Raw genomic sequence first — 25,056 nt, 5'->3', positions numbered from 1 at the left:
TTAGATTTCCGAGTAGGGCGGATGTACAAATGATTTCACAATCCAGCATGGCTTGGGCAGGCATCACTTGTTTAGGAGGCTTCGGCCAGCGACCATATTGTATGACTGTCGCCTTCGCAGGGCCCACATTATTAGCCCTTGCTCTATAACTGGATGGCGGTGTCGGACATCCTTCACAATTTGCCTTAAAGAAGATCAAAAAGTTCGAATTGAAATAATTTCCCCCCTTTTTTAAAAGAAGTAAAATTAGTATCACCGTCCACACGAACCATAATTTGGTCTAGAAAAGAATGTATCACTAAGAAAGCCCCCCCCCCACGCCAGCATTTTCAGTAAAGCAAAAAGTAAAAATATACTAAACTCAGAAATCAAATGTTATTTTAATTAATTAAAAAAAAGGCTTATTCATAGACATCCCAACCTAACCTTACTTTTCATGCAAACACTTTGTTATCATTTTACAATAATGGTGATAGAATTGAGGCATGTCCCCTCCCCCCCCCCTTTCATCAATTTCCTAAATATATTGTAGGTAATTATTTTTGGAAATAAACCCGTTTCACCTCGTCTCTAGCAAATACAGGTTACGAATCCACAAGCTTAATAAACAGTAATCTCTTTTTGCTTAACACCATTCTAACTTGATAAAGAGAAAAACAAATCCTTTTTATTCTCGAAACAATTTGGTTAAGTCGCTATCGTTATGTATTAATATGCTGTAAATGAAATTGTGGGTTGTCAGCAGTTCAAATCATTGCGAAAAAATGTTTTTTGAGTCAAGTAAATGGCTGTGGTGGCTTAAATGGAAATGGTTTATTAATAGCTATGGGAATAGACAGAAGTTGAATGTCAATTTTTGATAGGCATACAGAAAGAATAAATTTATCGAAAAAAAGAGAAATATTTCTATTAGCAAGAATTATACATGTAAAATCAGTGGGGGAGGGGAGGGGTGGGAGGTTTAGGTAATAAAAATAACATATTTTATGTTTCCTAGTGAGTATAAAAATGGCCAGGAGGGTAGGTTTGTCGGGGGGATCAGGCACCTACCTAAATATAGTGGAGGGTGACAAATGAAATTAATTTTATTTCGAAAATAGAAAATGAAAATGTACTCACATTGCTAATTGTGGCTGCCAAGGCTTCAAGTTCACCAATCACATTCATTGTTGTTTCAATTGTGTCACAATACTTTCTGATAATTTAATCACAATGCATGCCCGTTATATACAAAATCTCAATGAGCGAATTGTTATGTAACGGGGAAAACCATATGTAACCAGCTCTCTGATTGGCTGAGAAGGAGGATGTATCCGACTCGCTGATTGGCTGAGAAGGATGCATGTACTTCCGGTTTCCTATTGCAGGACACCTTGACATTCATCCCTAGCATGCACTTGTCCAAAACAACAATAATAAATAAATCCCTCAGGCCTAAAGATCAAAGAAACCATAATGTTTCTTAATTCCCCCTTCGTGAATCAATAATTCCCCCGCCGATTATGTAAATCAAGTTCTCAGGTTAGGTTAGCCTAAAGATCAAAGAAGCCATGTTTGTTTCTTAATCCCCCTTCGTGAATCAATAATTTCCCCACCGATTATGTAAATCAATTTCTCAGGTCAGGTTAACCTAAAGATCAAAGAAGCCATGATTGTTTCTTAATTCCCCTTTCGTGAACCAGTAATTCCCCCACCGATTATGTAAATCAATTTTCTCAGGTTAGGTTAGCCAAACAATCTCATAACATTCGCATCGAGCATGTACATTCTCACTGACAAAAACCAAAAAACAGACATGAATTGCTGTTGACATCCATAAATGTGAGAAAATTCCTGTTTTTTCATTCTCACTGACAACGAACCATAAAACAGACATGAATTGATGTTAACATCCATAAATGTGACAAAGTTCCTGTTTTTCCATTCTCACTGACAAAAGACATAAAACAGACATGAACGGCTGTTGACATCCATGAAAAACATCAAATAAATTGACCAACACACATAACCGACCAAGAAACAACCATAAATGTGACAAAATTCCTGTTTTTTCAAATGAGAAAAATACTGTTTTTTCATTCTCACTGACAAAAACCATAAAAACATCCATAAATTATTGTTGACATCCATGAAAAACATCAAATAAATTGACCTACACACATAACCATCCATAGAAACATCCATAAAAGTGACAAAATTTCTGTTTTTTCATTCTCACTGACAACAAACAGACATAAATTATGTAAAAAAAGTTGTAGGTGGCAGCAGGGGTGAGTGATGGGACCTTTAGGGCCATCTCTACTGTTACACACCTGAGAAAATTTACCTTATTTTCGAAAAAGGGGGAAACAACCTCTAAAAGTCATAGCACTTTAATGAAAATCACACCATCAGATTCAAAGTATCAGAAAACCCTACTATCGAGGTTTCAAGCTCCTAGCTACAAAAATGTGGAATTTTGTGTTCTTTGCCAGAAGAAAGATCACGGATGTGTGTTTATTTGTTTGTTTGTTTTTATTATTTTTTTGTTTTTTTTTATTTTATTTTCCCAGGGGTGATCATATCGATCCAGTGGTCCTAGAATATCGTGAGAGGGCTCATTCGAACGGAAATTAAAAGTTCTAGTGCCCTTTTTAAGTGACCAAAAAAGTTGGAGGGCAACTTGGCCCCCTCCCACGTTCATTTTTTTCCCGAAGTGACCCAATCAAAATTTTGAGATAGCCATTTTGTTCAGCATAGTAAAAATATAATTAATATGTCTTTTAGGATGACGTAATCTCCCACTGTTCCCGGGGGGAGGGCTGCAAGTTGTTAACTTTGCCCATTGTTTACATATAATATTGGTTATTGGGAAATATACAGGTGTTTTCAGGAGGAATTTTTTTCTATTTGGGGTCGGGGTCTGAGTAGGGGTTACGGGGGAGGAACTTTCCATGGAGGATATTTCCTTGGGGGAAGGGAAATTTCCATGATTTCCCAGCATTATTTAAAAAAAACGATCAGAAATTAAATAAAAAAAAAAGTGTTTTAAACGGCAAATACGGCGCGACGTTAAAACAGAAAGCGAAAATAAATTAATAGGGTTATTAGGGGGTTCGCCCCCTGGTCAATACCTCGCTCTTTACGTTAAAGTTTTTTTTAGCATTTTCAAAAGAACTATCTATTCTAATTAACCAACCTTTGTGATTCGGGCAAGGCCGTATCCAGGGAGGGGGGGGGGTTACCCGGTTTGAACCCCCCCCCCCGAAATTTTTGACCGAGTCGAAAATAAGTCGAAAATTAGTAAAACCTAGGTAAAAATCAGTAAAATTAGTCGAAAACTGAGTCAAAAATTAGTAAACCTCCCCCCCCCCCGAAAAAAATCTTGGAGCCACCCTTGGATTCAGGGGTTTGTGATTCAAACAAAATTCGAACTTTAGCGTAAAGAGCGAGGTATTAACTAGGGAGCGAACTCCCTAATATACGTAATAAAACATACGAATATAGAAATTCGTTACGTAAGTTAATTCGTAAGTTACATCAGAACAAAATTTCGAGAAAGCCAATTAGTCAAAAAAAGGAAAATTAATATGCGAATTTCGTTTTAATTATTCTTGTACGGTGAGCCAAAATCAAAAATCCATTAATTCAAAAAACGTTCAGAAATTAACTAAAAAAAACAAGTTTTTTTAACTGAAAGTAAGGAGCGACATTAAAACTTAAAACGAACAGAAATTATTCTGTATATGAAAGGGGTTATACCCTCCTCAACGCCTCGCTCTTTACGCTAAAGTTTGACTTTCTCACAACTCTTATTTTTTTAAACAATAAAAAACTTTAGCGTAAAGAGCGAGGCGTTGAAGAGGGCCCCTTTCATGTACGGAATAATTTCTGTTCGTTTTAAGTTTTAATGTCGCTCCTTACTTTCAGTTAAAAAAAACTTTTTTTTAAGTTAATCACCAGAAGTCCCAGTATGTGAATACTTATGCTTGCCCAGTTTTATGGAATCTGTCCTTTGTTTCACAACCGAAAAAGACACATCTAAAGCAAATTGTGAGTGCAATTTACCAGTGCATATGGAATGAAAAATTTCCGCCTAAATTGAAAACAGACAATGTGTTCATACATAGAAATCGTGGAGACCTTCAGGTCATACATGTGGAATGTAAGATGAAACAACTTTTCATTACAACAATGTTGGAACAAGTGTTGGATTCATCCACTAGAAATAATTGAAAATGGTAGTTATAGTGAAAAAGAGGTGGACAAAAGTTTCATACTACTAGAAAGTTGCCTGTTGCCACCAACAGTTAAAGAACACACGTTTTTATGCATAATTGTTACTCACAGAAGAGTCAAAATCAAAGATGAATATGAATGGTAGTAATGGACTATGTAAGCTATGCGAGAAAAAACTAGAAACGCAACGTCACGTAGTGTTAGAATGTGAAAAGCAAGAAACAAATATAGCAGACTGAGGAATTCATTGGCAAGTGTTACAGGTAAAAGAGATAAAGCTAATTTAGAGAAAGCTGTGTACCTAAAAGTAGATGATGAGCGATATATAAGGACAATAGCGTACATAGTATCGTATTTTTGTTATTAGACGTGGAAGCGAAAAGAAAAGCAGAAGGAATATTATGATGTGATAGATCTTGTGGAAACAGAGTGGAAAAGCATAAGGATTATGAAGTGTAAGAAAATTGGGGATGTGTTTGGTCTAAAGTAGAAGGGAATAGTTTTTGCGTCTTGGTGGGCAAGGATGTGATGTTAAAAAAAAATAATAAAAGGAGAGTTGAGAAAAAATTATAGGGTTTAAGGGTTTAAGGTTTTATATTTGTATGATTTTTGCTTTTCCATTTTGTGGAAGGATCTAGGTAGAAGGTTAGAAAAGGGACTTTCTAATTTTGGTATAAAAAAATAAAGATGGAATATATATTTATGGAATAGTATTAGATTTTATGTTAAATATTTTGAACTTTTAACGAAGTGTTTGATTTTAGAGTTTGATTAGAATTTTCAGATTATAATAGTTAGCTTCAAGATTTTTTCAGTGTTTTTAAGTTTGTATATTAGGTAGGATTTAAATTTAATTGAATATTTAGAAAGTTTGGGGTTTAGATTGAATATAGTCTTAGGGAATATAGAAGTAATATAGGATTTTGTATGATTAAAAAAAATATAGAGTTTAGATTTGAAGTATTGGAGACTTAGATTGTAGAGTTTAGATTTGAGGTCTTAGATTTGAAGAGTTCGATTTGAATTAGTGGAGTTTATTTTATGTATTGAGGGGGATACGATTCACCTGGATTATGAAATGTTTGATTTTTTGGAATTTTTTTGAGGATTGTTGTAGCTACCCAATAACGCAAGGCCCAGCCAAAGCAGAGTGTGATGAAACGTGATCTATTTGAAAAAAATTGGTGTTATGTTTTTTTTTGTGTCTGTGTTTTATTTATGTAAATGTAGTAAAAAGCGTTTTGAAGTGTTTTAAGAAAATGTAAAAGTATTTTAAAGTTCAAGAATGTATATGTATTGTAAATTTTTATTTTAACGTTATATGTTGTAGGCCTAATGAATGGAAGCAGCCCATTGCCGCCTTGGGTAGCTAGAATGTGAATTTTGAAATTATTGTATCGTAAATTAATGGATGGAGAATCGTATGAATGGGAAAATTGATAAAAAAAAAAATAGGAAAAAGTAGATTAAACGTATTAGGAGAGAAAAAACTATGTTAAGATTAATATTATCGTCCATTTTTGAATAAAAGAAAGATTAAATGAAAATTTACAAAGTGTAAAAAATTACCAAGTAATGTTGTGTCACACTTTATTAGTTTCATGTGCTCCATAGGATAGAAAAACGTGAAGTCAGCCGGCTCATAAAATAGTAGGCCAAAAATAATAACGGCTTCAATGAAGATAAGCCCGAAGGTAACAGCAACCTGTAAAAATTCATAATTAAACTTACATTGAATCAAGTATCTAGACTAAGCTTAAGCATAGTATAAACCTGTGTTTGAAGTACTTGAGCTTTACATACCATATTCCATCGATAAGCACTTAATGTAGTTTCTCAAAGATTGTGTAAATCCTCTTTTGTGACGAGTCTTTTTATATATAAATCTAGTGTATTAAAAGTGGAGCAGCTTGTTTAATTTGAATTAGTTGAAAGATTTTCTCTGTTAGCATATCAAAATGAACTCACGCCATTAATTATTTAATTAAAAGCAATCAATTTTCAATGTTGAAAGTTAACGCACTTAAATAACAACTAATTATCCTGATTAGTAGCTGGTTGCAAAATTCATACAATTTTTGGGAAAATACAGTTTCGAAAGAGAGAGAGAGAGAGAGAGAGAGAGAGAGAGAGAGAGAGAGAGAGAGAGAGAGAGAGAGAGAGAGAGAGAGAGAGAGAGAGAGAGAGAGAGAGAACCGCAAATAATATTTAAAATGTTATTAATTTTTCATTCCTGCTGCACCAACCGGAGTCTCATAAGAGGCAACGCTCTAGCGTTGTCAAAAGGACATATATGCAATATCTCAGGAACACCAAGGGGTATTGTTTATCCAGATTGTCAAAAGGAAGCATCTGCAATATCTCAGGAACAGCTAAGGGCAGTAATATGAAACGTTATTTTTATGTTGAACTAAATCAAAAGACACTATGTGCATCCAGGTGACCAAAAGGGCGTATCTTTAATTTCTCAGAAGCAGCTATATGTATTAAGTGGAAAATTTCAGGGAATGTTGAAGGGGTGTTAAACTAAATCAGAAGACCCTCTGGGCATCCAGGTTGTCAAAAGGGCATTTCTGCAAAATTGCAAGAATGGCTAAGGGTATTAAGTTTAAACTTTTAGGAATATAAAGAGTGAAGTTGAAACAAAAATAATTAAAAGACGGTTTAAGCATCCTGGTTGCCAAAGGGACGTTTCAGGGAATGTTGAGATATTTATTAAAGCAAATCAAAAGATATTTTGTAAATCCAGGTTGTCAAAATGGGATATATACTGTATCTTAGAAACGGGTTACGGTATTAAGTTGAAATTTTCAGGTAAATAAGGGCAACGTCTAGATCAAAATTAAATTATATTTTTCCATCTTCTCATTTTTTAGAATCTTTAAAACAACAAGCATTAACTATACGCTGGATCCACATAATTAGTGTTGGGCGATATTCGATATCGATATCGATATATCGATATATCGGACGAAATATCGATATCGAATATCGAAACGTAAATATCGATATCGAAAACGATATTTCGGAATTTTCCAGTATTTTCAGCTTTTCTCGCCGTATACTCGTGAATGACCAACAGAAAAGGTCCCACAGAGAAAAAAGTTTTCCAAATCTTCCAGAAGAAGAAGAATAACCTATGAAATCCAATGACTCATAAGACAGAGCTAATGAATGCTCCAGAAACGTTGAAATAAACAACAATGACATTGTCATTCCTTATCATTCCACAGTTTGTATGTTTTTTAATGGAATGATTGAGACTTTTGTTAACTAACAGGAATGTGCGATTTTATCTAGTTTTATTTAGAATTTACCGCAATTTTCAAAAAATCATAACATGTTTGTGTTGGTAAGTACATTTTCATGCTGGAAGTGCAATATCCTCCAAATATGTGTAATTAGTCTCAGTTAACAAGTTTTCTTGTCATATTTACAAGTTGAATCAAGAAGGCACACTTGTGCCTCTTTAAAGAGGCGACCCACCACAATGTTAAGCGATTTCCGGTCCTAGAGGTCGCAGAGAGACGGAGGTGATTGCATTTTGTAGCCCAAGCTCAAACTAAGAAACGTGCAAAATTCCATCCTCCTCCGACTTTATCTTCATGGGGTAAACTAGGCCGGAAGTTTCGACCCTCCTACCACAGCCCCCCTTTAACGCTGTCTGATCGGGCTTAAATTTAGAGGTTAAGCTTTCATAGGGCCTAGGAGCTTATCCTCAAAATTTCAGCTCAATCCGATCACTTCGTCCCTGTATTCAAAAAACAGATATAGCCACTTAATGTTCATTTCTCTTTTTTTTCTATCAGCCGCGCATACAGGCCCCAGTTATCAACGGATCTAGGTTACTGAGGAATCATTTAAAGCGAAATTCGACCTGTTAGGGCCGTTTGATATTTTCAGACCGAAAAAATTATCCCCGAATTTACATTTACGAAAAACCTCGTTTTCCTATAAGAGCCCATGTTAAATTTTCCCACCATAGCCCCCCCTTTAACGTCTTCCGATCGGGCTGAAATTTAAAGAATAAGCTTTCCTAGGGCCTGGGAGCTTATTCTCGAAATTTCAGCTCAATCCGATCACTCCTTCCCTGTTTTCCAAAAACCAAATATCAAGTTTTGTGGGGATTTGCTTGCCTCAAAAATAGATAGCAAAGACTAAAAATAATATAACAATTGTCTCTGTGGTACAGTGGTCGCTACTACTGACTGTCAGGCGGAAGAACCGGGTTCGATTCCCAGTTAAAGGATTTTTTTTTTATATTGAATTTAAAGTTTAAAAAAGAAACTCAGTTTCTTTTTTAAATCCAATCTATTAAATCCTTTGGCTCAACAGGCGTCTCCAGAAGAATATCACAGTCGGCCTTCAGGTTACAGGTAAGTCTCCACTGCTTTGATAACATGCCGTATACCCGCATGCTCGAAGACAAGTTGAAAAAAGAAAATCTTACTGCGTATTTGATTTGAGTATTCAGGAATTAAAAGCCTTAACACAAGAATCTTCAAGAGCGGGGGATTTGGGGTGCGGCAGCTCCCCAACTATAACTCCTGACACGATCAGCTAACAGTTAGTCAAGCAATAATAAGTAATAAACTGTACAAAAATGTGCAGAAATTATTTGAAAAAACTATGTTTTCTAAAGAGTTAAAGAGGCTGAGTCACAAGTTCGAACCTTAAAACGTACAGAGATTAGGAGGTACAGTTGGGGGGCTGCCACCCCCCAAACCCCCCACTTTCGCAACCTTTAAATAAAAAAAAAAGTTTTTTAAACTGAAAGTAAGGAGCGACATTAAAACTTAAACAAACAGAAATTATTCCGTATATGAAAGGGGCTATGCCCTCCTCAACGTCTCGCTCTTTACGCTAAAGTTTTTATTGTTTAAAAAAAAGAGTTGTGAGAAAGTCAAACTTTAGCGTAAAGAGCGAGGCGTTGAGGAGGGCACACTTTGACCACTGACCACTTTGAAACTGACTACTTTGAAAGAGGTATACAAGTCTTAAGAAAACTAGTTTTTGAGATTTCAAGATGGATATGTTACGGACATATTATAGACAAAATATGGACATAATTTGGCTGAAAAGGAAACATTTTGGGATGCTCAAGGGGCATATTCATTGACCAAAAAGTTCGCAACACTGTATACTCACCCTTAAGGCCTGTTTATTAATAAAATCATCATTGTGACAATGATGATGTGACAATGATGGTTATGGGGCTTATAGCCCCATAACCCAAAATACTTTTATTGATTCCCAGCTGGGTAAGTGTAGAAGTAGAATTTCTCAGCCCACCTCGTAAAAATCAGGGTTTAAGTCAGGTACAGGGAACCTATGCTAGGTAAATATGCAACCTCAGACTGGTATAGCCTCGTACGTTGGTGATAAAAAGTATCAATCAAGCTTTTAGACCATAATTTTAGCTCTTCAACTGAAATTAACAACCTCCCTTTGCCACACAGGTTCAAGGGGCTTAAATTATAGTTTGAAGGTTAGATTGACACTTCTATTACCACGGCACTAGTTTCTTGTCCGAACAGTCCGAGGTTGCATAGGTCCCTGTGATGAAGCTGGTATGAAGTATGTAATGGGTAAGTCAGAGGGCGTTTTCAAAAATGTAGAAGTGCACTAAAGGGTTCTGTAATGTTGCCTGTTTGTGTGTCCTGTTTTTATGCTGCTTCTATGCTCAGTCAGGAAGAATGAGTCTGTTGATTTTTTCCTTTGGTAATTAGATAGTGTCACAGCCTCTCCAGGTTGTACTCGGTTGATTTGATTATTCTTTAGGCAGATGCGTTTCCGACAACTCGTCTAGCCTAGACTCTACCGCCTAGACTCTAGGCGGTAACACTGTCTTGACTTTGAAATCTCATTAATATCAGAGTATTGTCTTGCTACATGGCTATTGGACTAGTAGATAACATTTCTGTAAAACAGATTGGCAAAATATGATATTTTGGCAAATCTTTGATATTTAGAAATTTAGCTGATAATATACTGTAATTTTTCATTATTTTCTTTTGCTTATTGATCTAGAGTACATAGCAAAATCCAACCCTATATACCAATTCGAATCCTCACATTTGGTCCATTATTTGCTGGTTGGTACTACCACTTTATTTAACAAAATCAGTTCCATTGGATTCTATTTGCCTCTGAAGGTTTAATATATTGCAGGTCCAGGTCTCTACCAGTTTTTGAAAAATGCCAAGTCCTTTGTGGGAATATTTTACAAAAGTATCGGATAAGTCAGCACTATGAAAAATATGCAAAAAAAGTGTTGCTACCTCTGGAAATACCACCAACCTTAATGCTCATCTCAAGACAAACCACAAAAACAATACCAAAGCATAAAAGGAAGTACATCGGCCGGGGGTGCCAGTGTTAACCCTGATTCTGATTCGTGTCCATCTGATGATGAACATGATTCAAGTCAAATTGTCCCATCACATAACCAAAACTCAACCAGACCTTTGAGTCAAGCTAGTGACCCTACCCAAGTTACCCGTGATAGAAGTGACCAGACTGACTCAGGAGCACCAAGTGCAAAGCAGCCGAGAATTGACTCGTTGCTACAGACCAAGTACAGTGCAAAGCACCCTAAAACTGTAAAAATGAACAAACTGGTTGTGAAATTCATTGCAAATGATATGCAACCCCTCTCTGTTGTTTCAAATCCTGGATTTATTGATCTGGTGCAGGGCCTTGACCCCAATTATACTTTGCCATCCCGAGCTAAAGTGACAAGAGATCTTCTCTCTGAAATCTATGCTATAGAGAAATTGAAACTGCAGGAGGCGCTAAAAAACAGTAGGACAGGTTTCCCTTACCACAGATATATGGACCTCCCGGGCAACTGAGGGTTTCATGGCTGTCACTGTTCATTACATTGATGAGAAAGGCTGCCTCTGCAGCAACGTGCTTACTACTGCGAAAATTGAAGAAAGGCATACTGCTGATGCTATCACAGCTCATCTTCTGAAAATTGCCACTGAGTGGGGGATTAAGGAAAAGGTTGTAGCTGTAGTTACCGATAATGGAGCAAATGTGGTACGGGCTGTAAAGGATGCTGCATCTGCTGTAGGTAAAGGCTGGAGACATGTTTCGTGCTTCGCATATACTCTGAATTTGATTGTGAGGGGTGCTATTGATGATACTGCTGACTTGTCACCTCTTGTCCAAAAAGCTAGGAACATAGTCAGCTTTTTCAGACGTAGTGTTGTAGCTGCCGACAAGCTGCGCCAGGTTCAGATCTCTATTGACAATGTTTGCCCCAAAAAACTGATACCTAATGTGACCACTAGACGGAAATCGCCTCTCACTGTGTTGCGTAGTCTACAAGATTTGAAAGAGTCGGTCCCAAGTTTGCTTGTGCTTCTCGGTAAAGTAGATCTCCTACTCACTGAAAGTGAGTGGTATGTTATTTCAAACGTGATCGCGGTACTTACACCTTTTGACGAGGTCACAATCGAGCTCTCTTCTGAAAGCTATCCCTCCATCTCAAAAGTCCTGCCTTTATCCAAGATTTTGAGACGCCACCTTGTTCAGGTGGATTGTGGTGGATTTTCAAATGTCGCCGAGGATCTCCACAAGGCTTTGATGGAGAAAATGCAAGCTAGGTTTATAAGCCTCGGTCAGGTCACACCCGTGACGATTGCCACATACCTTGATCCGCGTTTCAAGAAAATGTATATTTCCCCTGACGTTCTTGTCTCGGTTGAGGGCAAAAGAGCAAGAGAGATGGATTTGACCTTGCTGTCTGCTGAATCCGTAGCAGCAGGTACAAGTACCGTCATAAACCCCGCGAGACAGCATCGACAGGCTCATGACAGTTTGTGGGGCTCATATGACGAAGTTCTGGTAGTCAACTCAGGACATGGTTCGACAGCGGCCGAGTCTGTCATGGCTCTGCAGCTTTTTAACAGGGAATCTGTAGTTCCAAGAAAAACGGATCCACTCAAGTAGTGGAATTCTCGCAACATGGGCTCTCAGAAATATCTGTACGGGGTTGCCATGAAATTTATGTCTGTGCCCACCACCAGTGTCCCTTCTGAGAGAGTTTTTTCCAAGGCCGGTCAGTTGATCACCGAGCGGCAAAACCGACTCTCTGGGAAAAACATTGACATGTTGCTGTTTTTGAATAGCCAAATACAGCCGCGTTTTTTTCTTGATCCCAAGTATTTTCATGTCTGGGTTTTCGTGATATTCTTTCATATAATCAAAGTTGGTTTTTTCATTGTTCAATGTTGTATTATTCGAAGTTTTTATAAAAAAATGATGCAAAATACTCTTTAACTACGATTTTCATTATTTAACTTTGGCAAAAACAAGAGTGTATCGGAGCCAAAAATAGTTCCGAAATATCGATATCGATATATCGAATATCGAAAGTGAAAATATCGATATATCGATATATTGAAAAATCGAAATATCGCCCAACACTACACATAATAAACTGAATACACTGGAGCCACAGTCTTTAAAAAGTAAGTCAAAAATGAGCCAGACAACGTTTGCCCCAAAATTCAACTTAACTTTTACCTTCCTTACTTACCCTTTTTTCACCGTGCTTTATTTTCGCGCAAAAACAACAATTTTTGCATAATGTACGAAATTCCTTCCAATTTTTTGGCTGCAAGTTTATGCATCATAAAGATTCAATGGCTATGAAACGTTTTTATTGGCCTTTAGAACTTGATTAAATAAAAAAAAACAAGTTTTTTTTAACTGAAAGTAAGGGGCGACATTAAAACTTAAAACGAACAGAAATTATTCCATATATGAAAGGGACTATCCCCTCCTCAACGCCTCGCTCTTTACGCTAAAGTTTTTTTTTATAGTTTTAAAAAATAAATTTGTGTTACAGAGTCAAAATTTAGTGTAAAGAGCGAGGCGTTGCGGAGGGGACAACCCCTTTCATGTATGTAATAATTTCTGTTCGTTTTAAGTTTTAATGTCGCTCCTTACTTTCAGTTAAAAAACTTGCTTTTTTAATTTAATTTCTGAACGTTTTTGAATTATTGCAGCTTTGATTTTGGCTCACCGTACATGAATAATTAGAATGAAATTTGCATATTAATTTTACTGTTTTGGCTAAATGGCTTTCTCAAAATTGAGTTACGAATTAACTTACGTAACTTACGAATTAACTTACGTAACGAACTTCTATATTTGTATGTTTTTATCACGTGTATTAGGGAGTTTACCCCTAGTCAATACCTCGCTCTTTACACTAAAGTTCGAATTTTGTTTGAATCACAAACCCCTGAATCACAAAGGCCGGTTAATTAGAATAGATAGCTCTTTTGAAAGTGCTAAAAAAAACTTTAGCGTAAAGGGCTAGCTGTTGACTATGAGGTGAACCCCCTCATATACATAATAATTTCTGTTTGTTTTAAGTTTCAATGTTGCACCTTACTTTCAGTTGAAAAAAATTCTTTCTTTTTATTTAATTCCTGATCGTTTTTTAAATTATACTGGGAAATCTGGCACCCCTTCATAAAAATGTCCCTTCCCCCGCGGAAACATCATCCATTGAAAGATCCATGGAAAACATCATGGGAAGACCATGGAAAGAACTTTTAATTTCCGTTTAGATGAGCCCTCTCACGATATTCTAGGACTACTGGATCGATACAATCACCCCTGGGAAAATAAAAAACAAAACAAAAAACAAACAAATAAACACGCATCCGGGATTTTTCTTCTGGCAAAAAATATAAAACTCCACATTTTTGCAGATAGGAGCCTGAAACTTCTATAGCAGGGTTCTCTGATACACTGAATCTGACGGTGTTATTTTCATTAAATTTATATAACTTTTAGGAGTTGTTTCCCCCTTTTTTCGAACACCAAGCAATGTTTCTCAGGCGCTTTTATTATGATGGGTAAGATTAAACCTGATGAATCTTATATATTTGAAATCAGCATAAAAATATGATTCTTTTGTATGTATTGGTATCAAAATTCCGTTTTTTAGAGTTTCGGTTACTATTGAGCCAGGTCATTCCTTACTTACATTTCGTTACCACGAACTGTTTGATTTAGCCTATCCCCAAGAGGAAGCCATTTAAATACCAATCAATTCTTGGGAATAAACTGTAAGTAAGGAGCGACTCGGCTCAATAGTAACCGAAACTCTAAAAAAACAGAATGTTGATAACAACAGACGCATCAAAAGAATTGATACCCAATTCAAATATAAAAAATAAGTTTAATAGAAACCACCAAAAGCTGCGTGCTTGAGAAAACTTTCCCGACTTTAGAAAAGGGAAGGGAGATGAAACACCATCGAATAGTTGAGCGATCTTAAAGAAGTCAAACCATTAAATTTAGGATATCAGAGAACCCCAATCTACAGAGTTTCAAGCTCTTGTCAGTAGGGAACACTTTAGGCTTCAATGTATTAGGTATTTATGGAAGGGGTGGTTACGTAAACTTTGGAAGGGGCTCATTTGACTGAAAATCAAAAGTCCTAGTGCTCTTTCCAAGATTAGAAGTGACCGGAGGGCAACGGCTCCCATGCCCCTTTTTCCCCAAATGCATATGATCAAAATTTTGAGATAGGCATGTTGTTCAACGTAGTCAAAAGGTCAAATAGCTATTCCTCTGAGGTCGAAGATCCTAGTTCCCCAAAAAGATCAAGAATATTAGGGCAAAACCTTAAGGAAAGATTGAAAGGGATACCAAACAGAATCAAAATGCACTATATGCTTGCTGGTTGTGAAAAGGGAATATCAGCAATATCTAAGGAACGACTAAGGGTATTCAGTCAAAATTTGAACGTATGTTAGGGAAATATTGAAAAGAGATCGAAGGGCAAGCAGACCCCTCCAGTAGAGGAGGGGGTACCAGCGCGACGATCACCACGTGGTTTATGGTTTTCTCAGTGAGAATGAAAAAACAGGAATTTTCTCGCTTGAAAAACCATGAATTTTGTCACATTTATGTCTGTTTTTATGGTTTTTGTCAGTGAGAATTTGAAAAACAGGAACTTTCTCACATTTTTGTATGTTTTTATGGTTTTTGTCAGTGAGAATTCGAAAAAACAGGAACTTTCTCACTGAGAAAACCATAAACCACGTGGTGTAGTCACGAGTCAGAACACCTGTGCTGTCGACCTCAATTCACCTATCGTGAATCAATAATTCCCCTTAGAAACAACAAATTAATTTCCCCTTTCTTGACAGATCAATCAATCAATGACATCATCTGTCAGACTTTAAACATTTTCGCCTAGAAACATTTCTCCAGGAATAGATCCAAATCATTAATGTCTTTGCCTCGGGAACAGTTCTACTGGTCGAACTCCAAAGGATATTAATAACCAAAGGCCATGGAAACAATTAGGCAAGAAACATATTAGCGATGAATTGTTTTAGCGCGCGAAAAGTTTTCATATTAATTTGAAATGCGTTAGCGCAGAGATGCCAATAACAAAGGAACACGCTGAATTTACGTTTAGGGATTATTTGGGCGAAACCGTTTTAGACAGGTTATGGAACTATTTCGGCGAAACAGATAGAGACATTTTAAAAGAAGATTTTTGAAGAGATTTTAGAAGAGAATTTGAGTGTGGTCGTTATAATACACAAGTTTCATTTGAACAGTGTTGTGAGGTCCTCTAACCCAACCCCAAAGGGTTCCAATCCTCCTACCCCAACCCCGAAGGAAGCCCCTGGTCCTCAAAGCCCCCAAACTCCCAAAGGCCCTCCACCGGTCCCCCAAAGGCCCACCCAGACCCCCAAAGGCCATCCCCAGGCCCCAAATGTCCCCCAGGCTCCCAACTGTCCCCCCGGACACTCAAAGGCCCCCAAGCTCCCAAAGGGCCACCGGCGCCCCAAAGGCCCACCCAGACCCCCAAATGCCATCCCCGGGCCCCCCAAAGGCACATCGAGCTCCCAAAGGACCAACGGGGTCCCAAAGGCCCTCCACCGGTCTCCAAAGGGCCCCCAGGCACCCACACGCCCTACCGGTAACCCCCCCGACCCCTCAGCCCCCCCCATGCATTTCCATGACCCCACCTCCCATCCTCCGATCACCCCCGGGCCCGCCGAACGCCCCCAGTACCATTCGGCTACACGGAACCCCAAGACTCTCAACGGCTCTCCCCGTTCACTCATCGTTCCGGGTGGGGTGTTGTCTGAAACCGCGGATTTAGGAGTAGTAGTTTGCTACTTCAGGCTTTTCTGAGCTAAGGTTTCCTAGTATTTCCTAGGTGAATGTTGTCTGAAACCAATAGTCTGGGATGAGTAATTTGCTATTTCAGGCTTTTATGAGCTAGGTTTCTTAGCCTTTCGTTGATGTGTGTTGAGTGAAACTTATGATTTGGGATATGTAGTTTGTTATTTTTGACTTTTATGAGTTTGATTTATTAGTATTTAATATGTGAGTGTTTTATGAAACATATGATTTGGGATGTGTAGTTTGCTATTTTCGACTTTTCTGAGCTGGATTTCTTAGCCTTTCATAGGTATGCGTTGTCAGAAAATTATGATTTGGGATGTATAGTTTGCTATTTCAGGCTTTTCTGAGCTAAGGTTTTCTAGTATTTCGTAGGTGAATGTTGTCTGAAACCAATAGTTTGGGATGAATAGTTTGCTATTTTTGACTTTTCTGAACTTGGTTTCTTAGTCTTTCGTTGGTGTGTGTTGACTGAAACCGATGATTTGGGATATGTAGTTTGCTATTTTTGACTTTTCTGAGCTGGATTTCTTAGTCTTTCATAGGCGTGTGTTCTATGAAACCTATGATTTGGGATGGGTGGATTGCTACTTTTGACTTTTCTGAGCTGGATTTCTTAGCCTTTCATAGGTGTTTGTTGTCTGAAACCTTTAGTTTGGGATGACTAGTTTGCTATTTTTGACTTTTCTGAGCTAGGTATCTTAGTCTTTCGTTGGTGTGTGTTGACTGAAACCGATGATTTGGGATATGTAATTTGCTATTTTTGACTTTTCTGAGCTGGATTTCTTAGTCTTTCATAGGTGTGTGGTGTATGAAACCTATGATTTGGGATGGGTGGATTGCTACTTTGGACTTTTCTGAGCTGGATTTCTTAGCCATTCGTAGGTGTTTGTTGTCTGAAACCTATAGTGTGTGCTGACTAGTTTGCTATTTTTGACTTGTCTGAGCTAGGTTTCTTAGCCGTTCATAGGTGAGTGGTGTCTGAAACCTATGATTTGGGATATGTAATTTGCTATTTCCGACTTTTCATAACCGGATTTCTTAGTCTTTCGTAGGTGTGTGGTGTCTGAAACCAATGATTTGGGATGTGTGGGTTGCTATTTTTGACTTTTCTGAGTTGGATTTCTTAGCCTTTCTTAGGTTAGTGTTGTCTGAAACCTATGATTTGGGATGGTTAATTTGCTATTTTTGACTTTTCTGAGCTAGATTTCTTAGCCTATCATGTGTGTGCCCTTTCAGAAAATTATGATTTGGGAGGTGTAGTTTGCTTTTTGGACTTTTCAGAGCTAGGATTCTTAGTCACTCATAGGTGTTTGTTGTCTGAAACTTCGAGTTTGGGATGAGTAGTTGGCTATTTCAGACTTTTCTGAGCTAAGGTTTCTTAGTATTTCGTAGGTGAATGCTGTCTGAAACTTATGATTTGGGATATGTAAATTACTATTTCGGGCTTTTCTGAGTTGGATTTTCTTAGTCTTTCATAGGTGTGTAGTGTCTGAAACCTATGATTTGGGATGTGTAGTTTGCTATTTTCGACTTTTCTGAGCTAGGTTTCTTAGCCTTTCATAGGTATGTGTTGTCAGAACATTATGATTTGGGATGTGTAGTTTGCTATTTCAGGCTTTTCTGAGCTAAGGTTTTCTAGTATTTCGTAGGTGAATGAGGTATGAAACGAATCGTTTGGGATGTGTAATTTGCAATTTCGGACTTTTCAGATGCGGATTTCTTAGTCTTTCGTAGGTGTGTGGTGTCTGAAACCTATGATTTGGGATGTGTGGGTTGCTATTTCAGGCTTTTCTGAGTTGGATTTCGTAGTCTTTCATAGGTGTGTAGTGTCTGAAACCTATGATTTGGGGTGGGTGGATTGCTACTTTTGACTTTTCTGATCTGGATTTCTTAGCCTTTCATAGGTGTTTGTTGTCTGAAACATATAGTTTGGGATGACTAGTTTGCTATTTTTGACTTTTCTGAGCTAGGTTTCTTAGCCGTTCATAGGTGAGTGTTGTCTGAAACATATAGTTTGGGATGACTAGTTTGCTATTTCAGGCTTTTCTGAGCTAGGTTTCTTAGCCGTTCATAGGTGAGTGTTGTCTGAAACCTATGATTTGGGATATGTAATTTGATATTTTTTGACTTTTCTGAGCAGGATTTCATAGCCATTCGTAGGTGTGTGTTGACTGAAACCTATGATTTGGGATGGTTAATTTGCTATTTTTGACTTTTCCAAGCTAGATTTCTTAGCCTTTCATAGGTGTGTCCTTTCAGAAAATTATGATTTGGGAAGCACACAAAAACTTACACATGCACACGAAATCTTACATGCACACAAAAACTTAAATGCACACAAAAACTTACACACGCACACACACACACAAAACTTACACACACAAACACACTAAAACTCACACACACACGCCAAAACTTACACACACACAAAAACTTACACACACACACACACACACACACACACAAAAACTTACACATGAACACAAAAAAACTAACACAAACACGCACAAAAACTTACACACATACACACACGAAAACTTACACACACATGCCAAAACTTACACACACACACACACACACACAAAAATTACACACACAAACACAATAAAAATCACACACACAATCAAAAACTTACACACACACAAAAACTTACACACACACACACACACACACAAAAACTTACACATGAACACAAAAAACTCACACACACACGCACAAAAACTTACACACACACACACTCACAAAACTTACACATACACACACGAAAACTTACACAAACACGCCAAAACTTACACACACAAAAACTTACACATGCACACGAAAACTACACACACACACACACGAAAACTTACACACACACTCCAAAACAAACACACACACACACAAACTTACACACACACACACACACACACAAAAACTTACACATGCACACGAAAACACATGCACACAAAGACTTACATGCACACAAAACACACACACACACACACACAACTTACACACACACACACACACGAAAACTCACACACACACACCAAAACTTACACACACACACAAACTTACACACACACACACACACACACATACACAAAGACTACACATGAGACACAAAAAAACTCACACACACACACGCCAAAACTTACACACACACAAAAACTTACACACACACACACACTACACAAAAACTTAAACATGAACACAAAAACTCACACACACACACACAAACACACACACACACACACACACAACACACACACACACACGAAAACTTACACACACACTCCAAAACTTACACACACAAAAAATTACACACACACACACACACACACACACACACACACACACACACACACACAAACTAACACACACACACACAAACACATGCCAAAACTTACACACACAAGCCAAAACTTACACACACACACACACACACACAAAACTTACACACACAAACACACGAAAACTCACACACACACGCCAAAACTTACACACACACAAAAACTTACACACACACACACACACACAAAAACTTACACATGAACACAAAAACTCACACACACACGCACAAAAACTTACACACACACACACTCACAAACTTACACATACACACACGAAAACTTACACACACACGCCAAAACTTACACACACAAAACTTACACATGCACACGAAAACTTACACACACACACACACGAAAACTTACACACACACGCAAGACACACACACACACACACACACACACAAACTACACACACACACACACACAAAAACTTACACATGCACACGAAAACTTACATGCACACAAAAACTTACATGCACACAAAAACTTACACACACACACACACACAAACTTACACACACACACACACACGAAAACTCACACACACACACACCAAAACTTACACACACACAAAAACTTACACACACACACACACACACATATACAAAAACTTAAAAATTAAAACAAAAAGAAATCACACACACACACGCCAAAACTTACACACACACAAAAACTTACACACACACACACACATACATAGAAACTTACACATGAACACAAAAACTCACACACACACACGCACAAAAACTAACACACACACACACACACACACAAAACTTACACACACACACACGAAAACTAACACACACACGCCAAAACTTACACACACAAAACTCACACACACACACACACACACACACACAACTTACACACACAGACACAAAACTTACACACACAAAAACTACACACACACACAAACACACACACACACAAAATAAACAACACACACAATCACATGCTATCAAAAAGATATAGCTTACAAAAAAAAAATAAAAACACAAAACAATCAAAATAACAAACAATAAAAAAATCTTACACACACACACAAAAAATTACACACACACACACGAAAAATTACACACACACTCAAAAACATACACACACACGACCAAACTTACACACACACACAGACACACACACACACAGAGACACACACACAGAGACACACACACAGAGACACACACACACAGAGACACACACACAGATACACACACACATAGACACACACACAGAGACACACACACAGAGAGACAAACACAGAGACACACACACACAGACACACACACACACAGACACACACACACAGAGACAAACACACAGAGACACACACACAGAGACATACACACAGAGACAAAGATACAGAGACAAAGACACAGAGACACACACACACAGAGACACACACACAGAGACACACACACAGAGACACAGACACAGAGACACATACACAGAGACACACACACGGAGACACACACACAGAGACACACACACAGAGACACACACACAGAGAAACACACACAGAGCACACACACAGAGACACACACAGAGACACACACAGAGACACACACAGAGAAACACACACAGAGACACACACACAGAGACACACACACACAGACACACACATAGACACACACACAGAGACACAGACACAGAGACACAAACACACACACAGAGACACACACACAGAGACGCACACAGAGACACACACCCAGAGACACACATACAGAGACACAGAGACACACACACAGAGACACACACACAGAGACACACAAACAGAGACACACACACAGAGACACACATACAGAGACACACACACACACACACAGACACACAAACACACACACACACAGACAGACACAAACACACAGACAGAAACACACACACACAAACACACAGACACACACACACAGACACAGACACACACAGACACACACACAGAGACACACATACAGAGACACACATACAGAGACACACACAGATTAAGTTAGGTTAGGCTAAGTTAGGTTAGGCTAGGTTAGCCTACGTACGCGCGCGTACGTAGGCTAACCTAGCCTAACCTAACTTAGCCTAACCTAACTTAATCTAACCTATCCTAACCTAACCTAACCTAACCTAACCTAATCTAACCTAACCTAACTTAACCTAACCTAACTTAATCCAACCTAACCTAACCTATATGCGCGCGTACGTAGGCTAACCTAACCTAATCTAACTTAATCTAACCTAACAATATTTTTTCTGATTTTGTGTGTTTTCACAAGGAAATAGCTTGTCTTTAGAAAACTTAGCCATAGCTAGTTGAAACTCTGCATAAATATCTTCATTTAAGCATAATTTAGTAGGTACTATAGTAGCATTGAACATTTTTTTTTCTGATTTTTTGTGTTTTTGCAAGAAAATAGCTTGTCTTTAGCAAACTTAGCCAAAGCTAGTTGAAACTCTGGATAAATATCTTCATTTAAGCCTAATTGTGTATGTACTACATGAACAATGATCATTTTTTCTGATTTTGTGTGTTTTCACAAGAAAATAGCTTGTCTTTAGCAAACAAAGCCATAGCTAGTTGAAACTGTGCATAAATATCTTCATTTTTAGTCTAATTGCGTAGGTATTAAAGGAACATTGATCATTTTTTCTGATTTTGTGTGTTTTCACAAGAAAATAGCTTGTCTTTAGCAAACTTAGCCATAGCTAGTTGAAACTCTGCATAAATATCTTCATTTTTAGTCTAATTGTGTAGGTACTAAAGGAACATTGAACAATTTTTCTGATTTTGCGTGTTTTCGCAAGAAAATAGTTTGTCTTTAGCAAACTTAGCCATAGCTAGTTGAAACTCTGCATAAATATCTTAATTTTTAGTCTAATTGCGTAGGTACTAAGGGAACATTGATCATTTTTTCTGATTTTGTGTGTTTTCACAAGAAAATAGCTTGTCTTTAGCAAACTTAGCCATAGCTAGTTGAAAGTCTGCATAATTATCTTCATTTTTAGTCTAATTGCTTAGGTAATAAAGTAACATTTATAATTTTTTCTGATTTTTTGTGTTTTCACAAGAAAATAGCTTGTCTTTAGCAAACTTAGTCATAGCTAGTTGAAAGTCTGCATAGATATCTTCATTTTTAGTTCAATTGCATAGTTACTAAAGGAACATTGAAAATATTTTCTGTGATTATGGGTTTTCGCAAGAAAATAGCATGTCGTTATCAAACTTAGCTATGGTTAGTTGAAACTATGCATAAATAACTTCATTATTAGTCCAATTGCGTAGGTAATCAACGAACATTGATCATTTTTTCTGATTTTGTGTGTTTTCACAAGAAAATAGCATGTCTTTAGCAAACTTAGCCATAGCTAGTGGAAACTCTGCATAAATATCTTCATTTAAGCCTAATTGCGTAGGTACTAAAGGAACATGTGTGTCTGTGTGTGTGTGTCTCTGTGGGTGTGTCTCTGTGTGTGTGTCTCTGTGTGTGTGTCTCTGTGTGTTTGTCTCTGTGTCTGTGTCTCTGTGTGTGGGTCTCTGTGTGTGTGTCTCTGTGTGTGTGTCTCTGTGTCTGTGTCTCTGTGTGTGTGTCTCTGTGTATGTGTCTCTTTGTGTGTGTGTCTCTGTGTGAGTCTCTCTGTGTGTGTGTGTCTGTGTGTGTGTCTGTGTGTGTGTGTCTGTGTGTGTGTCTGTGTGTGTGTGTCTCTATGTGTGTGTCTGTGTGTGTGTGTCTCTGTGTGTGTGTCTCTTTGTGTGTGTTTCTGTGTGTGTGTCTCTTTGTGTCTCTGTGTGTGTGTCTCTGTGTGTGTGTCTCTGTATGTGTGTCTCGGTCTGTGTGTGTCTGTGTGTTTGTATCTGTGTGTGTTTGTCTGTGTGTGTGTGTGTGTCTCTGTGTGTGTGTGTCTGTGTGTGTGTGTGTGTGTGTGTGTGTCTGTGTGTGTGTGTGTGTGTCTCTGTATGTGTGTCTCTGTGTGTGTGTCTCTGTGTGTGTGTCTCTGTGTGTGTGTCTCTGTGTGTGTGTGTCTGTGTCTCTGTATGTGTGTCTCTGTGTGTGTCTCTCTGTGTGTGTCTCTGTGTGTGTGTCTCTGTGTGTGTGTGTGTGTCTGTGTGTGTGTCTCTCTGTGTCTGTGTCTCTGTGTGTGTGTCTGTGTCTGTGTCTCTCTGTGTGTTTGTCTGTGTGTGTGTCTCTGTGTGTGTCTGTGTGTGTGTCTCTGTGTGTGTGTCTCTGTGTGTGTGTCTCTGTGTGTGTGTCTCTGAGTGTGTGTCTCTGTGTGTGTGTCTCCGTGTGTGTGTGTCTGTGTTTGTGTCTCTGTGTGTGTGTCTCTGTGTGTGTGTCTCTGTGTGTGTATCTCTGTGTGTGTGTTTCTCTGTGTCTTTGTCTCTGTATCTGTGTCTCTGTGTGTGTGTCTCTGTGTCTGTGTCTCTGTGTGTGTGTCTCTGTGTGTGTGTGTCTGTGTGTGTGTGTGTGTGTGTGTGTGTGTCTCTGTGTGTGTCTCTCTGTGTCTGTGTCTCTGTGTGTGTGTCTCTGTGTGTGTGTCTCTGTGTGTGTGTGTCTCTGTTTCTGTGTCTCTGTATCTGTGTCTCTGTGTGTATGTCTCTGTGTGTATGTCTCTGTGTCTGTGTCTCTGTGTGTGTGTCTCTGTGTGTGTGTCTCTGTGTGTGTGTGTCTCTGTGTCTGTGTCTCTGTTTCTGTGTCTCTGTGTGTATGTCTCTGTGTCTGTGTCTCTGTGTGTTTGTCTCTGTGTGTGTGTGTCTCTGTGTGTGTGTCTCTGTGTGTGTATGTCTCTGTGTCTGTCTCTCTGTGTGTGTGTCTCTGTGTGTGTGTCTCTGTGTTTGTGTCTCTGTGTGTGTGTGTCTATGTGTGTGTGTGTCTGTGTGTGTTTGTCTCTGTGTGTTTGTCTCTGTGTGTGTGTGTCTCTGTGTGTGTGTGTAAGTTTTTGCGTGTGTGTGTAAGTTTTTGCTGTGTGTGTATGTAAGTTTTTTGTGTGTGTGTTTTAGTTTGTGTGTGTGTGTGTGTGTGTGTGTGTGTAAGTTTTTTTGTGTTTCAGTTTTTTGTGTGTGTGTGTGTATTTTTTTTTGTTTTGGTGTGTTTGTTTTTTTGTTTGTTAGTTTTGGCGTTTGTGGGTATTTGTTCGTGTGTGTGTGTGTGTAAGTTTTGTGTGTGTGTGTGTGTGTGTAATTTTTTGTTGGTGTGTGTTTGTGAGTTTTTGTGTTATTGTGTAAGATTTTGTGTTTTTTTGTGTTTGTTTGTTATTTTTTTTTTGTTTTTATTTTTTTGCGTGTGTGTGTGTGTGTTTTTTTGTGTGGTTTTTTTTGTTTTTGTTTTTTTGTGTTTTTGTGTGT

At 38.2% G+C, this 25,056-nt stretch overlaps 1 protein-coding gene across 1 annotated transcript in view; it reads right to left on the bottom strand.

Annotated features, from left to right (window-relative positions):
• The window catches only part of LOC148955282 (metabotropic glutamate receptor 5-like), a 412,763-nt gene that overhangs the window by 104,541 nt on the left and 283,166 nt on the right, over window positions 1-25,056 (bottom strand). Inside the window, exon 13 of the mRNA XM_089106900.1 lies at window positions 5,788-5,923. Within this exon, the coding sequence (XP_088963026.1) occupies window positions 5,788-5,923 (136 nt within the window). The remainder of the gene's footprint in view (window positions 1-5,787; window positions 5,924-25,056) is intronic.

This window comes from Artemia sp. Qi Xiang Cuo, chromosome 2 (assembly GCF_049724085.1).
Source record: "Artemia sp. Qi Xiang Cuo chromosome 2, ASM4972408v1, whole genome shotgun sequence".
NCBI classification, from domain to species: domain Eukaryota; kingdom Metazoa; phylum Arthropoda; class Branchiopoda; order Anostraca; family Artemiidae; genus Artemia; species Artemia sp. Qi Xiang Cuo.
This window is presented reverse-complemented; position numbering and strand designations above follow the sequence as displayed.